This window comes from Globicephala melas, chromosome 10 (genome assembly GCF_963455315.2).
Source record: "Globicephala melas chromosome 10, mGloMel1.2, whole genome shotgun sequence".
Taxonomy (NCBI): domain Eukaryota; kingdom Metazoa; phylum Chordata; class Mammalia; order Artiodactyla; family Delphinidae; genus Globicephala; species Globicephala melas.
Window position 1 is genome coordinate 4,721,443 of NC_083323.1, and position 15,325 is coordinate 4,736,767.

General features: G+C 61.7%; 1 protein-coding gene across 8 annotated transcripts in view; it reads right to left on the reverse strand.

The window, feature by feature from the left end:
- Positions 1 to 1,049: 1,049 nt before the first annotated feature.
- The window catches only part of PRR5 (proline rich 5), a 51,237-nt gene continuing 36,961 nt past the window's right edge, over positions 1,050 to 15,325 (reverse strand). For 5 of the 8 annotated variants that reach the window (XM_060306462.1, XM_060306463.2, XM_060306464.2 and 2 more), the window contains 6 exons: positions 14,126 to 14,174; positions 12,565 to 12,622; positions 7,762 to 7,853; positions 7,200 to 7,340; positions 3,576 to 3,711; positions 1,050 to 2,004 (listed from right to left, as the gene is read on the reverse strand). In XM_060306462.1, coding sequence (XP_060162445.1) covers positions 1,529 to 2,004; positions 3,576 to 3,711; positions 7,200 to 7,340; positions 7,762 to 7,853; positions 12,565 to 12,622; positions 14,126 to 14,174 — 952 coding nt within the window. In that variant the 3' untranslated portion in view covers positions 1,050 to 1,528. The other 3 variants (XM_060306467.1, XM_060306465.1, XM_060306466.2) reach the window with 3 other exon arrangements.

Genomic DNA, 15,325 nt, shown 5'->3' on the forward strand with positions numbered 1-15,325 from the left:
AGCTCAGGGTAAAAAAAAAAAAAAAAAAAAAAAAAAAAGAGCTCAGGGTCCCCCACAGACAAAGGTCATGCCTGGGCGTGGGGCCGTGTGCCAGCAGAGTCCCCAGGTATCAGAGCAGGCCCAGCAGCCCACGAGGTGGCAGTGCTCGATAGAGCCCCCGACACTCGGGAGGTGAGGGCAGGACAGGGCCCAGTGCCGGGGCGGTGGGGGGCGGATAGAGCCCAGGCAGACAGCCCCCTGCTACAGCCTCTGCCCTTTGCCTGGTCCTTTCGTCTCGAGGGGACCCTGCCCATAATACTCCCCACCCCACCCCAGGCTCAGCCGGTCCCAGGCCTATCCCGGGTTCCGTAAGGGAGCTGGGAGCCAAGCAGGGCGGTTCAGGGATGTCAGCCCCATCAGCGGAGCTGAGTGGCCACATGCTCGTTGGTCCTCAGACTGGGGACGGGCTTCCGGCCCCATCCCCCACCCTGGCTCCTCCGAGGCCGGCTCACTTCCGCTCTGCCGGCCACGCCCCTGGGCACCTTCCCGCTGGCCCCGTGCAGTCAGTACGTCCCAGATCAGACCACGAAGCTTCGCTCCTACCCTGCCATCCCCTGCGCACCCCTCCCTGGGCTGGAGCAGGGGCTCCTGGCTCGCTTTCCCACTCGACAGGAGGAACTTGTCCCCCCAGGTGGCTCCCCCCGCACACCCCCGTGGGCTGACGCTTCTCACCAGGCGCCCACCTCCCCTCCCCGACCACCCGACTCCCAGCAACCGCCAATCACCGGCTCACGCGCCCTGGGTCTGTCCTGTTATCTGCCCGTAGGGCACCCACACCCCACCTCCAACCAAAGGTTAACTCCACGAGAGGGGAGCCCTGGGAACGGGGTCGGGAGTCTCCCCGCCTAGCCCGGAAGGCCCCCTCCAGAGGCCCAGAGCCGGCCCTGGGAACCTGAGCCCTCTGGGAGCGGGAAGAGGAGACCCCAGTGAGGCCGGGTGCAGCCCGAGGGTGAGGACCCTGGAAGAACGTCCTCAGGGCCTGGCATCGCAGACACAGCTCGAGAGCCGGGCAGACAAGTTTTATTCCACCCGCTTCCCACCCACAGCCACGCCAGGCTGAGCGAGGACGGGCTGCGTGGAGCGTCTGGGACAGAGGTGCACACAGGAGGTCACGCTGTGGCCCGAGGCGAGTGGGGGACGGGGAGGCAGTTCTGCCACTGACCCTGGGGGGGGGGTCTCTCTGGAGGCCTGGCCGAGCTGAGGGGTTCACAGTCTGCATGGTGTGGACACTGGAGGGCTGAGCAGGCTGGGGTGCAGGGAGCGGCCAGGTCTGCTCCACGCACAGGAGGCTGCCCTGCACCTGCTGAGCCCCTGACGCCCCAGAACAAAGGTGCCGGGGTCTCGGGCGGCGACGGTCTTTTCGACAAAGACTCAGGAATGCCAAAGTGGCTGAGGCCGACGGGGGACTGGACGGGACAGAGTAGAAAACTCTCGCATTCACGCACCGCACAGGCGTACACGCGGGGTCAGTAAAAACACAAGGCCTGGGTCACACGACACTCTGCCGGCCCCCTGCCCCCTCAGACTCAGACGTCCCACAGCCACCGCCCCGCCCAAAGTCAATGAAGATCCCTTCCGAATCCGAGTCGACCGACTCCAGGATCTGGTCCACCAGGTTCTCGGGGCTGGAGGAGGCTGGTGAGCTGCGGGCCGGGCCTGGGCCAGGCTCAGGGGGCTGCGCTGGAGGGTACAGTCTGCTGGGGCAAGGCCCCGATGGGGGCGCTGGGGAGGGTCTGAAGGTCCCAGCAGGGTCCTGGCCGGGTGTGTCAGCAAAGCCCTGGGGCTCGGGGCAGGACGTCATCTCGGAGACCGAGTGCCTGCGGATGCCCGTGCCGCCGGCCACCGCACCCTCAGCCTCGTGCTCCGCCACGGGGTTCAGCAGTGGCGTGTTGTAGCTCTTGGACCGCACCACCGGGTTCTTGGCCAGGATGTCCCCCGATCGGGAGCGGCGCAGGAAGTGCTTCTCTGCATACAGACAGACAGACAGACAGAGCATCAGGCAGGGGGCCAGGGTGGGGCTGGCCAGATGCTAGGGAACACCCACTGCAAGCACCTACTTTGCGCCCAGCTCTGCAGGAAGGGACCGCTACAGGGAAAAGCCCGACCGGTGTAGATCCTGCTGGGGCAGCCTGGAGGGGAGTTGGGGTTTCCACCCCAGCTGATACTAGGTCCAGCCCTACGTGACCTCCTTCTCTCCTCGGTCTGGCCTCTCAGCCTGGAATGGGGGCGGGGGGCCTCAAGTCAACCGCCTGGGTTCAAACATGCACCTTGCCAGGGACCTGTGCACGTGCCTCAGTTTCCTCACCTGCGGAAAGTCAACAAACCCAAGCACTTGCTAAGGGCCAGCACTTTCTTAGGCAGACACAGACCCTGTCTTCAGAGCTGGAGTCCTACTGTGTGTGTGTGTGACTAGAAACTCCTCTGGGTGGGCCACAGGTCGGGCAGTGGCAAGTGCCCGGATGGCGCAGCACATGAGGTCAGGGCTGGGGTTTATTCTGAGTGTGGGGGGTGACCCCGGGGGTGGGGGAGGACGGATATAGGGGCAGGTCTCAGGCTCCCACTCAGGACCCTGCAGTTCCAGAGTTGACCACCAGGTGGCAGGGCTGAGCGGGATGAACCAGAGGCTGTCCTGGACCACAGGACACAGGCTCCCTCTTTGCCTGGCAGGGGTCTCGGTGTCCAGGGCCACACAGACCTCAAAGTTCCTCCAGCTGCTGGAGCCCCGCCGGAGCTGGGACATGCTAGCTGGGCAGGTTTTATAACTGCAGGTGGGTGGGCCCTCTGGACGAGGGGACACTCCTGATGAGCTCTCGTACCGCTGTCCCCTTGGTTCTCTTCATGCATTTCTTCCCAGGCCTGGATCCTCCCTGCCCTTCAGCTCCCAGTCTGGCCTTCCCTGAGCTCCCCGCCCATGGCCCTCATGTCACCTGGGCACTGGTCCCCTTGGGCGCTCATCTGGGGATGGTTTACTCATTGGTCTGCCTCCCCTGGTGGACAAGAGCAAATGAGTGTGGGGCTTGGTCTCTGCTGAACCCTCAGGACCAAGAACAGGGGCTGGCGCACAGTAGGTGTTCAGTTTACAGTGCTGAACGAACCGATGGGGCCAGGCAGCCCCAGGACGCCCAGCCATGCCCACTTCACAACCCCTCCACACCCCCCGTGAGTCCCCAAATAAGCCAGGACTTCTTGGGCTCCGGGCCTTTGCACATGCTGGGTCCTCTCCCTCGTCAACTCCTGACTTTCAGGACTGAGCTCGGATGTGACCTCCGTGGCGGGTGCGGGGGTCTCTGCCGGGCTCTCAGGGGAGTCACTGCAGCACCACTTGTGACGTCAGCCCTTGAAGGAGGGATCCCACGTGACCCGCCCTCTGCCCGGTGCCCCGCACACAGCACGGCCGGTGGATGCTTAGGTCAGGTTTGCCGTGGCTGCACATCTGGTTCTGCATGACCCCCCTGGGAGGCCTGGGCCCCCGACCGGGCAGAGGTGGATGGGGCCAGGGGTCACCCTGCTCCCACCCACGCCCAGGCGACGCCTACCCAGGATGCAGGAGTGTGTGAAGGCACCCTCGCTGGAGTAGAGGCCGTAGGTGCCCAGGTAGGGCGACACCACCTTCTGGATCAGCGTCTCCAGGCGCAGGTAGTCCTTGGTCACTCCCCGGGACTCGTGCACCCCCTGCAAGAGGGAGGGGTGCGGGGGTCCGCTGGTCGGCCTGTTCCCTGCCTCCCTAGCCCAGCCGTGCTTAGCTCAAAGGCCACCACGAACGGCGCCCTCCCCCTCCCCCGGGGTCCTGGCCCCCATGGCGGTGGCCCCGCACCCTCCCTTCCCAGCCATCTCTTGGGTTGGGGCCTCTGAGCCACCCTCCTGCTTTAACGCCCTCGTGGCTGCCCGCTGCACACAGGAGCCCGCGTGGCTGGGAGACCATGATGCCTGCGGTAAAGGGGTCTGTGGCCAAATTAGGCTGGGCACCCTGCACCTCCCCCTCGGGACAGTTGTGTGTCCCCTTCCGTGAGCTGGCTTCCCAGAGGCTCTGGGCAGTCCTGGGGGGCCAAGCTCATTCACCTGGACCCGCACCCTCACTCCCTCGCCCCAAGGAGCACTGTAGGCAGGACAGGCTGCCCCCTGGGCCAGGCCCAGGTCCAGGTCTGTATCTAAGCTGAGTGGTCAAGGCCCGTCCATCTGATAGAGCCGCCCCTCCCCCTCCCACACTGCTTCCCCGGCCAGGCACCATCCAGCGCCTCCCAACACCTGCCCTCATTCATAGCTTTGAAGGGTTTTCCACCCCTCCCATTTCACTGGAGCCAAAGCCTGGAAAATGAGGCTGCCCACAGGACAGCCGTGGCCTTGCCCACTCAGCTGTGAGCTGACCAGGAGGCAAGCTCTGGGTCCCCAGCGCCCCCGGCAGAGGGCCGGGCACACAGCAGGTTTTTAGCGAGTGCTTGCTGAACGAATGATGTCTCTGAACGAATGAATCATCCCCAAGGGGCTGCCAGCAGTTAAGAAGCAAGATACACCCAGGTTAACATTGAATGACGATTCAAGACAGCGAGAACCCAACTCTGTGCTGCCTACAAGAAACCCACTTAAACTATTAAAGACACACACAGACGAGAAGTAAGGGAGTGCAGGACTGTATGTGAGAACACGGATCACAGATCACGAGAACACAGATCACAGCACGAGGAGCCATGTCAATTTCAGACAGGACAGACTTCAGACCAAAGCAATCTATCAGGGATAAGGAAGGTCATTACCTAATGGTAAAGAGGTCACTTCTCCGAGGTGACATAACAATCCCTAATGTGTACGGACCTAACACAGAGCAGGAAACTACGGAGGCAAAAAGTGACGGGGCTGCGAGGACAGAGAAATCCATCCTCCTAGCTGGAGGCTTCAACACCCCTCTCAGAAACAGATCCAGCAGGCAGAAAATCAGGAAGGACACAGATGAACCCAACACCACCATCAATCAACTGGATATAACTGACATCTATAGACAACTTGTCCAATGGCAGAATCTAGATTCTTCTCAAGCTCACGTGGGACATCCTCCAAGACAGACCACGTTCTGGGCCATAAAACACACCTCGACACATTTAAAAGAACAGAAATCGTACAATGTCTGCCCTCAGACCACAAAGAAATTAAACCAGGAATCCGTAACACAATGATAACTGAAAACCCCCAAACACACGGAGATTAAACAACTCCCTTCTAAATGACACAGGGGTCAAAGAAGAGTTTTTAAATATTTTGAATTAAATGAAAATGAAAACGCCAACGTCCAAATTATCAGGATGCGTCGAAGCAGTGCTTAGAGGGAAATTTATAGCACTGAATGGATACATTAGAATATAAAAAGTCTACAAGCAGTCTTGTAAACTTCCACCTTAGGAAACTAGACAAAGAAGAGCAAATTAAGTCCAAAGTAAGCAGAAGAAAAAAAATAAGAATCAGCAGAAATCAACGGAATTGAAAACAGAAAAATGGATGGAGAAAATCAAGACCAAAAGCTTTGAAAAGATCAATAAAACCCACAAGCCTCTAGCCAGACCAGCTGCAGACAAGAGAGAGAGAAGACCCAAACGACTAACGTGAGAAACGAAAGCGGGGACATCACTACAGACCCACGGATCCAGCTGTGTTTGGACAAGGAGGGGGTGCCCCCGGAAGTCATCCAGATGGACCTGGAGGAGCCGTCCCCGCCCCCAGCAACAGTGCCGTGGATGAGGATGGCGTTACTGCTGAGCTGCGCTGGGCGTTTCACAAACTTTGTGTCCCTTCATTCCCAGCATTTGTTTCTGGTGTCTGGTCTCTGCTCCCCATTGCCCGGTGAGGAAATGCGGGCCCCGGGGCTGCATTATTTGTGTACCACACTCAGATGCAGGGCTGACACTCAGCTTCTGGGACCCCGGTGAGAAGGAGCTTTGATTCTGCACGTGAAGCATGGGGCACATAGTAGGCCCTCAAAAGATATGCTGACCAGTAGCTGTGACCTCAGGTCCATCTGGGACTTGAAAACAGTGGGGACAAGTTCACCGCAGGGCTGGGACAAGGCCATTCAAAGTGGAGGCCAAGGCGAGAGCAAAGGGTTGTGGCTGGGGGTAGGGGTCGCACCCACGAGGGGTAGAAGGACGCTCTGGGGGAAAATGGGGCCAAGCCCAGAAGCTGCATGAGGCACAGCGACCACCAGGGGGCAGCACCACCCCGGCCTGGCCGCCACCCAGGTGCTGTTCAAGGGATCAAGATGAGACCTTATGCCTTGGCTTGAAATCCCAGCCTCGTCACTTCCCGCCCCCAAGGGGAAGTGCACCACGGAGGACTTTGTGTCGATTTCTCCTCGTTATCCTTCGAGGAAACAGGCCGAGGGATGCAATGTCCCGCCAGTCGCTGCCCTGCGTGGCCGCCAGGACGACCACTGGCTCCCACCGAGTGTAGCCCCTCAACCCTTCTAACGTCCACATTCATCAGCCCCTTCTTTGCTCTGGAATCTTCAACCAGCTGCCCTGGGCCCCAGGACCAGCCTCACAGACATAAATTTAGAAGGACTTCCACGTGCACGGGTGGGTTCAGGACAGTGAACAGGGTTGGGAGCCTGTCAGCCTCAGGGAAGGCCAGGCTCCCAGCCATCACAGCTCCGGGCAAGTGAGGACTCTACTTCCCCACCTGTAAAATGGGGTGGTTGACGGTGCTCATCCTGGGGCTGTGACAGTGAGACAGGCTGGCAAACTGTAGGGTGCCGTGCCCGCCACAGGGCTTGGGGCGCGGCAGTTTGCAGAAAGGTCCTTCGGAAATGTCTGGAACTGCTGTGGGGAGCGGGAGGCGGTGGCCCCCAACCTCAGTGACTGACCCATGGGGGAGTAAAGGCCTGGCCCCGCTGCCCTCGAGGGACACTCTGTCCACACTCCTGGGCTCCCTGTGGGCTCCCGGGCCGGCCTTCTTGTGAACGAACCCACACCTTCGTCCAGCTCCTTCTCAGCCCCCGCTGCTTCCTTCTCCCTCCCAGGTTTCTCCTGGGAGTCCCTCCCCACCCCCGCCCTCCCCCACCGTTGAGAAGTCACGTGGCCCCACACCCACATCTCAGGCTCTGTCCCTGGGGAGCCTGGGACATGCCGCCTGTGCCCGTCACCGGGCTGAGCGCAGCCCCCACGGGCCCCGCGCACCTGCAGCACCAACAGCATCTGCACGACGGCGGGGGGCACGCGGGCGCGGGCCCGGGCCAGCGCGTCCTCCAGCTTCACACTGAGGGTGATGATGTTCCGGAAGTGCAGCAGAGCCAGCTGGCGCACCGACGGCTCCTTGCCCTGCAGACGTGGGGGCCGCCGCTATCACGTGAGACCCTTGCTCCCCTGCCCCCACCAGTTCTGGGGCCAGATACAGGGACGGACCACTGACCCCCAGATCCCCTTCCACCCCGTCCTCCTCCCCAGATGACCCTCGTTCTGCGGAGAGAGGGCCCCACGCGGCTCCCTCAGGCAAGGGAAGGGTGGCTGTCACGCACAGAGCCCCTACTGCGGGCAGGGCACGGCCCACTGTGTGCTGCTAAGGGCTTCCCAAGGTTCTGAGCATGGAGCTGTCCTTATGCCCGTCTTGGGGGTGGGGAGCAGGTTCTGGGAGGTCCGGGGGCGAGCGCAGGCGCAGATGGCCCACACGTGGCAACAAGGGCAGAGGTGTGCCCACCCCCAGGCCGGGATCGGCTGTCCCTGTGGCCCAGGAGCCGCTCACCTGCACCGGGTAGAAGACGGCCTGCAGCGTGGGCAGCACGTCGCTGAAGAAGAAATCCCAGGTCTCTGCCAGCGAGTCCAGCAGCTTCTGTCCTGTGGGCACAGGGACCATCACCATTACCCCAAGGGGCGCCGGCAGATGCTTCCCGCCTTCCCAGGTCGCGAGTCACCTCTCCTGGCAGCAGGAGGACGTGGGAGCTGAGGGCCGGGCCCTGGAAGGCCCCCCCACCTGTCAGGGTAATGGGCCCGGATGCCCAGCTTCACCCCCCTGAGCCTCAGCTGCCCCACTAATAAAATGGGGCTGTAGCAGGGCGAACCCCTCAGAGCCGACAGGAGGAAAGGAGATGAAGCAGGGCCTGGGGCAGAGAGGTGCCGGGGGGTCCGTTTCCTCTGCACACAAACCCTACAGGCACAGCCCGACAGGCGCTCCACTCACACCCTTGTCTCATCCACCCTCCCCCTCCTTCCGCCCACCCATCGGTCTGTCCCTCTGTCCACCTGACAGACATTCACACAGCAGCTATGCTGTGCCAGGCCTGGCACTGGGGACCCAGCTGAGCCCAAAACTGCTCCAGTCTCACCACGTGACAGGGCAGCGGGACAGTGAACAGCCACCCTGGCGAGGGAGGAGTGACCCCCAGCGGGCAGATGAGGTGCCTGGGCCTCAGAGGTGCGGGTCTCTGCCTCGAGGGCCTGCGTCCCCACCACCCAGGCTGCCTGGGCTGGGATCTGGGGAGCCAGGGAAACCGCATCCAACAGCAGCAATGGTCCCAGGCACGAGGGGGTCACGCAGGGAGAGCTTCCTGGAGGAGGTGATATCCAAGCTAATTCAGGAGGACCGTTTTGCCTGGTGGACTGAAACCCTTGGCACATGAACCATGGAAGTACACGTGTGGAAAGCAGGCATTTGGACAAGCTCTGTGGGCCTTTCTGCCGGCTCTGGGGAAGCAGCAGCGCCAGTCACAAGGTGGACAGGCCCTGGGGGTGGGGACAGCTGAGGTGCCCCCCAGCCGGCTCTGCACTCCCCCAGGAAACGCCAAGTGCTGAACCCTCAGCCCCTCTGCCTGGAAGGAGCGGAGAGCTGGGATGAAAGGCTGCTGGGTCAGGATAAGCAGGCCTCCGGGACATGTCGCCGAGGCCTCTGCTGCTTGGCGGGACCCCACCTGGAAGCCAGACTGGCGGTTGGCTGGAGAAACACGGCCGTGGTGGCGGGCATCCCCAGGAGTGGAGGGGCCAGGGCCACGGGCTGGCCAGCCTCCCAGAGCGCACCGCCCATGCCCGACTCCTCAAGGTTTCCGTGGGAACCAGGAGGTCGGTCAAGGGCCTTTGCCTCTTGTGCTCCCTTTTCCTGGGCTCTGAGCCCCCCAACCCCTCCCCCCCATAAAGCCCCCGGGTCTGTGTGGGTGCCGGGCTCTGGGAGGGGAGCCTGGTGGGGGTGACTGTGGTGAGGGCGGGTCCACCTTTCCATGCAGCCCGTCTGCCGGCACTGGAGCACCCTGGCTGGCGGCCAGCTCCTGGTCCGACCGGGGGCCCACAGCCCACAGCGGGCTCTATGGAACCCAGGACGGTGGGTGCCCACCACCCGAGGAGCTCTGCCTGCATACAAAGGTCCCTTGAGGTCCCCGCCGTCACCGGCGAGAAGAAAGGCGGCTCAGTTCCCCAGGCGGCCGTGGGGCGGCTCTGGGCGCGGGCCAGGCGGCGTCTGCGGAGCGCAGGCTGCTCTCCAGCCCGCGGGGCGGAAAGGGGATGTCGTACAGTCCAGGCCCCGCCAGAGCCACACGCCGACCAAGGGGCCAGGAAGCTCGGCTCCGTGTCCTGGCTGGGCTCTCTGCTGCCTGGGAACTGCGGTCTGGGGACACCAGGGTCGGCAGGGGTGAGTCAAGCACACGGCGTCGAAGTACCGCCCTGGGGCCCCAGGGGGTCCCTCAGCCCGAGCCTCAGTGTGGTCCTCTGTAAAATGGGCGTGATCAACGTGTCCACACTCAAAGGCCAAAAGCTACCCTGTAGCAAGTGCTCAGCTGTTAGCCTGGCGCTGACTAGCGGGCCCACGTGGTCTGAGGCCGCGCCGACGCTCAGGACACACGCCACCCAGCGGCCGTGCCCTTGAGCTGGATCTCCCAGGATGGGGCGTGGGTCAGCCTGTCTGTCTTCCTTTCTTCAGTCCGACTGTGCAGGCCCTGGAGACGGAATGCACCAGGCTGATCTTAGCTCAGGTCTTAGTGGTGACCAGAGGGCAGTCGGAAAGGCCACAGCAGGAGCTTGGAGGAGGGTGGCCAGGCTCGGAGGAGAGCGTGTGAGGGCCGTCGCAGTGCAGTTTGGTGGCCTGACCTTAACAGGCTGGGATTCCTGCAGGGCAGGCAGAGCCCAGGGCCCGGAGCCTGCAGAAACCCTGGGCTCCCCCTCGGAGTCCCAGAGCGTCCGGCTGCTGAGAAGCTACCCCCGCTGCAGCTGAGCCCACCGAACCACCACCTTGAATGTGGCCCCAGGGAGGGAGGCCTCCACCTCAAGGCCCCTCCAGGCCTCCCACTTCCAGGAATCACTGTGCTCGGGTTCAAGGTCTTGCTGGAGGCTGGAGGGGGGCAGGTGGCCATGTCCTGGGCTGCCCCTCGTAGGGCTACCCACCACCTCCAGCAGAGGCACGGGCTGAGGACATGGCTGGCCGCAGGGAGTAGTCTTAAGGAAGAGCTCTCCCTGGGACCCGGTAGTAGGCAGAACGGGGAGGCTCCCAAGGCAGCTCCTCGGGGTGTGATGTCAGCCACTGTCCCCACTGCACTGGCTGAAGGGGGGCAGATGTCCTCTCGATGTTTCGAGGCCTGACTCAAAGGCTGCCGCTTCCACGCAGCCCTCCCTGACTGCCAAGGTGGAACTAGCCCTTCCTTCCCCAGGGCTTCCCTTCACTTTGACATTCATCACAGTGGACTCTCACTGTCTGGTCCATGTCTGTGTCCCCAGCTGGGCTGTGAGCCCCTGCCAGGCAGGGCCTAGGTCCATCTCCAGGTCCCCAAAGGCTACCTGGGGCCTGACCTGTAGTGAGCACATGGGTGGAGCCTGTCTAACCCCCTGTGCTAAGGTGGGGACAGAAGGAAATGACAGTCTGTGGCTGGAAGGGAACTGGAGGCCGGGCCCCCTGGCCCCCAGCCTGGGGCTCTGTGCCTGTGCCTGAGGCCAAGGGCGGTTGGATGGGGTCGGTGCTCCCTCCTGGGTGGCCTGGCGGACACGGCCACTGCGGGCAGGACTCCACCAAGCCACACAAAGCGCCTCTTCTGCTAAGGTCCCAGCTCCCCTGGGCCGGAGCTGGTGGGAGGGCAGGCACTGCCGGAATGTGCTGAGCCTGCTGGCTCGGTGCTGCCCCCTCCAGGAAGCCCGCCCGGACGCCCAGCGGCCTGTGCCTCCTGCCCCCAAGTCTGTGGTCCTCACAGCCCTTCTCAGGCTCCTGCCTTGGCTGCTTCCCCTCGACACACGCAGAGGCGGTGCAGGAGGAACACAGGACACGGGGCTCTGAGTTACGCTGAGCACCCCAAGCCTCGGTCTCTGCCTCTGTGAAATGGGCTACGACCCGTGCTTCCTGGGGTCACTGAGAACTCGAGGAGGAACCTGGAGCAGTACAGAGAGGAGTGCAGGCTCGGGAGCCAGGCTGCCAGGTAGGGCTGTGGGGCTCAGGCGAGTTACTCAGCCCCTCTGTGCCTCAGTTTCCCCAAGTGTTCAGTGGCTACAACAATGGAAGCTTCTTCACAGGGTTGTGGGGTGATCTAGGAGTCAGGCAATGGAAACTCTTGGGACAAGCCCAGCACAGGGTGAGGACGTGCGGCGGCTGGTGCCTGGTACACAGAGGGAGGGTCGTGACCTGCACAGGGCCTGACATACAGTGGGCCCGTAGCAAGCTGTGCCGGTTTGAGCTGCGTTTCCCCCCATAATTTGATCTCTCTCTACACCAACTCACTCCTGCCGGGAAGTGTACACACAGTACTTGTCACCCCCAGCCCATGGGCACAGGGAGCCCAAGGGTTCCGGGACCGGGCACATCCTGCCAGGGCTCTGGGCCTGGCAGAAGGAGACAGCGGCCGGCCAGGACCTCCCTCTCCTTGCTGGGGCCCGAGCTGGGCAGCGAGGCCAGCTGTGACTTGTGGGCCTGCCCCTAGAAGGGCAAAGGGGGTGTGTTCTGGAGTCGGGATGCCCTGGGTTCGAATCCCACCTCCACCCCTTACGTGCACTGTGGCTATGGACACGTTGAGGGCCATCGCTGCGTTGTTCCCCATCTGTGAAATGGGTACAGTGACCCAAAGGCCTCACAGGGTAGGTATGAGCATTAAAAGAGAAAATTTGCCCAGAAAGCCCCGCACCAAGCCTGGGCCCCAAACCCTGGCAGGGAGCCCACATCCGCTGGTCCTCCAGGCGGCAGCTTCCAGCTCTACCTCTTCCCCCGGGTCTAGGCCAGTTCCCCTCCGGTCCTCAAAGATCCTGATGGGGGTTCTCCCAGGCTGCTGGGACAGGGTTCACGGGGGCCAGAAGCCCTCGTGGGCAGTGAGGTGAAGCAGGGGCCTTCTCCCAGACATCCCTCAGCCCTCCTGGGCCCCAGCAAGATGGGGGGCAGATGCTCTTCCCAGCAGGGTCCCCTCCCGGGGTCAGATCTCAGCCCTGCTGCCCTCGAGGCATTGCTTCTGCCCCTCTGGACTCTCTCGACCAGAAGGGCCACAGCACCCACCCACAGCCCCAGGTGGAGCCCATGTAAGGCCACGGCTCCCAGCGGCCACCCCGCGAGCAGCGTGGCCCGGCACCCGGTCCCGGCAGCGGCCACCAGACTCACCTTCGTAGAAGCGGATCTTGTCTCGCAGGATCACCATGCCTTTTGTCAACAGCTGGTTCTGCAAGGCACACGTGGAGATGCTGTCACCGCCCCAGGGGTACCCAGGGCCCCCAAGGCTCCGCCAACAGGCAGCCAAGGCCCAGAGGGGGAAGGACTCACCGACATCCCGGTCCAGTCGTTGCAGAGCTGGAACCTCAGCTCCCCGGGCGCACGTGGGCAACTGACCCAACCAGGCTGTCCCAGATGGGAGGTGGTGCGGGGACCCCACCCTCACCGCCCCCAAGAGACAGGCCAGGCCTGGGCCTCCTGTTTCAGGCTCAGCGGGCGGGCAGGCAGCTGCCCCCGCATCCCACAAGGAAGGAGGGACTTTCGGGCACGAGGGGCCCCGGGACCAAAGGCCTGGCTTGAGCGCTGCCATCACCCACTGCCATGAGGCTCCAACGGCAGCCCCCCTGCACTCTCACCCTGGGCGTGGCTGAGTGACACCCCGTGGTCTCAGCAGCAGTCATAGCAGCCCGAGAGTAGAAACAACCCGGGGACCACAGACGGACGGATGGATAAGCAAGACGTGGTCTCGCCGCACTGTGGAATACCATTTGGCCGTAAAGAGGGATGAGGTTCTGATACGGGCACAACATGGACGAACCTCGAAAACTCTGTGCTCAGCGAGAGAAGCCAGACACAAAGAGCAACGCGCTGTGAGATCCCACTGACGTGAAATGTCCACACAGGTAAATCCAGAGACAGAAAATAGACTAGTGGTGACCTAGGGCTGGGGGAGAGGGCAAGGGGGGTTACCCAGCTATAAACATGCGGTTTCCTTTTGGGGTGATGAAAAAGCCCTGGAATTAGCAGTGACGGTTGCCCAACTCTGTGAATACACTGCATACCACTGAACTGCACACTTTCAGTGGGTGTGCAGTATGGTTAGGTGAATTACACCTCAATAAAGCTGTTAAATTAAAAAAAAACCAACCCTAAACCCACAGGATGGGAGGAGCCGTAGGCTGGTCCTCACTTCGCCCTCCCCCGGGAGGGTGGGCACGATACTCCGAGGCTGCGTGAGGACGCCCCTGCCTGCAGCATCTCTGCCTTCCTGCCTGTGCGACCTCGGGGGTCCTCTCCCTTCCCCGAGCCCCAGGGTTCCATGTGTTCATCCACTTTGCAAGCCTGCGGCCGCAGCGCCTAGGACAGCTCAGCCTCGGCGACACTGGTGCCACGCTAACATCATCACCACGCGGCTCAGGGCCCTGGGGTTTGCAGATGAGCCACCCGTGGGCTCTGGGGACCCACCCCGATGCTCCAGGAGGAGGTGGACAACTAATCACAAAACTGACCTCGAGCCGCGCCACGTGCCAGGCAGGGTGGTGAGTCCTCACCTGCATCTCACCGTATAACCTACCCAACAACCCACACTGGCTAGACGGGGGAAACTGAGTCATGGCCAGGCGGAGACCTTGAACCCAGAGCTCCACGTACCCACCGGGAGCCAGTGGCCCCTACCCCCGCCCTTTCTGGCCAGCTCAGGAAGCAACCCCTCAGGAGAGCACAGAGCACCCACCTGTAGGTACTCCGTGAAGAAGGACCCCAGCTCCGTCTTCAGCAGCTGCCTGTGGGCGGGAGGGCAGGAGTCAAAGACCCCACGGTGCCAGTGAGGGCTGGGGGCCGCCTGCAGCGGGAGACCCGCCCCCTTAGCCCAGTGACGTGAGGACGTGACTAGATATTTCTCTGAAGATACACAAATGGCCAATAAGCGTGTGGGAAGATGCCCCATCGTGAGTAACCAGGGGGACACGAACCCAAACCCCGAGATGGTACTTCACCTGCACTAGTGCTGTTAGAATCAAAACCCCAGGCGGAAAAGAAAAAAGCCAGGCAGTAACAAGTGTCGGTGAGAAAGTGGGGGAATCGAACCCTCACTCACAGCTAGTGGGAACGGAAAATGGTGCAGTCTCTGTGCACAACAGCTGGGCGGTTCCTCAAAAGATTACAGGTAGAGCCGATATATGAGCCAGTCATTCCGCCCCAGGTGCGGACCCGAGAGCAGTGGAAACACAGATCCACACAAGGTCTCCTACACAGATGCTCCCAGCGGCGCTGCTCACAACAGCCAAAAGGTGGAAACGACCCAAATGTCCATCAACAGATGACTGGATAAACAGTGGTGTTTTTCACACAACGGGGTATTCTCTGGCCATAAAAAGAAACGAAGCGCTGACACCTGCCCCAGCCTGGATGACCCCCGAGTGTGGAGGACCATCACGCTGTGAAAGAAGCTAGATGCAAAAGGCCACACGTACGTAGCACGACTCCATTTATATGAAATGTCCAGGATATGCAAATCCATGGAGACAAAGTTGACTGGTGTCGGCCAGAGGCTGCTGGGGGAGGTCGGGTAACCGGGAGAGACCGTTAAGGAGTACAGGCTTTTTTTGGGGCGGGTGAGGAAAATGTTCTGGAATTAAATAGTGAGAGTTATACCAGCTTGTGAATGTACTAAAAACCACTGAACTGTACATTGTAAAAGGACAACCTGTATCTTAAAAAAACAAAAGCTATGCCTATTTGGTGGTGGCCTGGGGCTGGGGGGAGAGGAGAATGGGGACTACCTGTCTATAAATATGGGGTATCCTTCTGAGGTGATGAAAACGCCCTGGAATTAACGACAGTTGCACAACTTGTGAATACACGAAACCACACACACACACACACACTCACACACACACACGCGTATAAAATGGCAGAAAACAAGAATGACGGC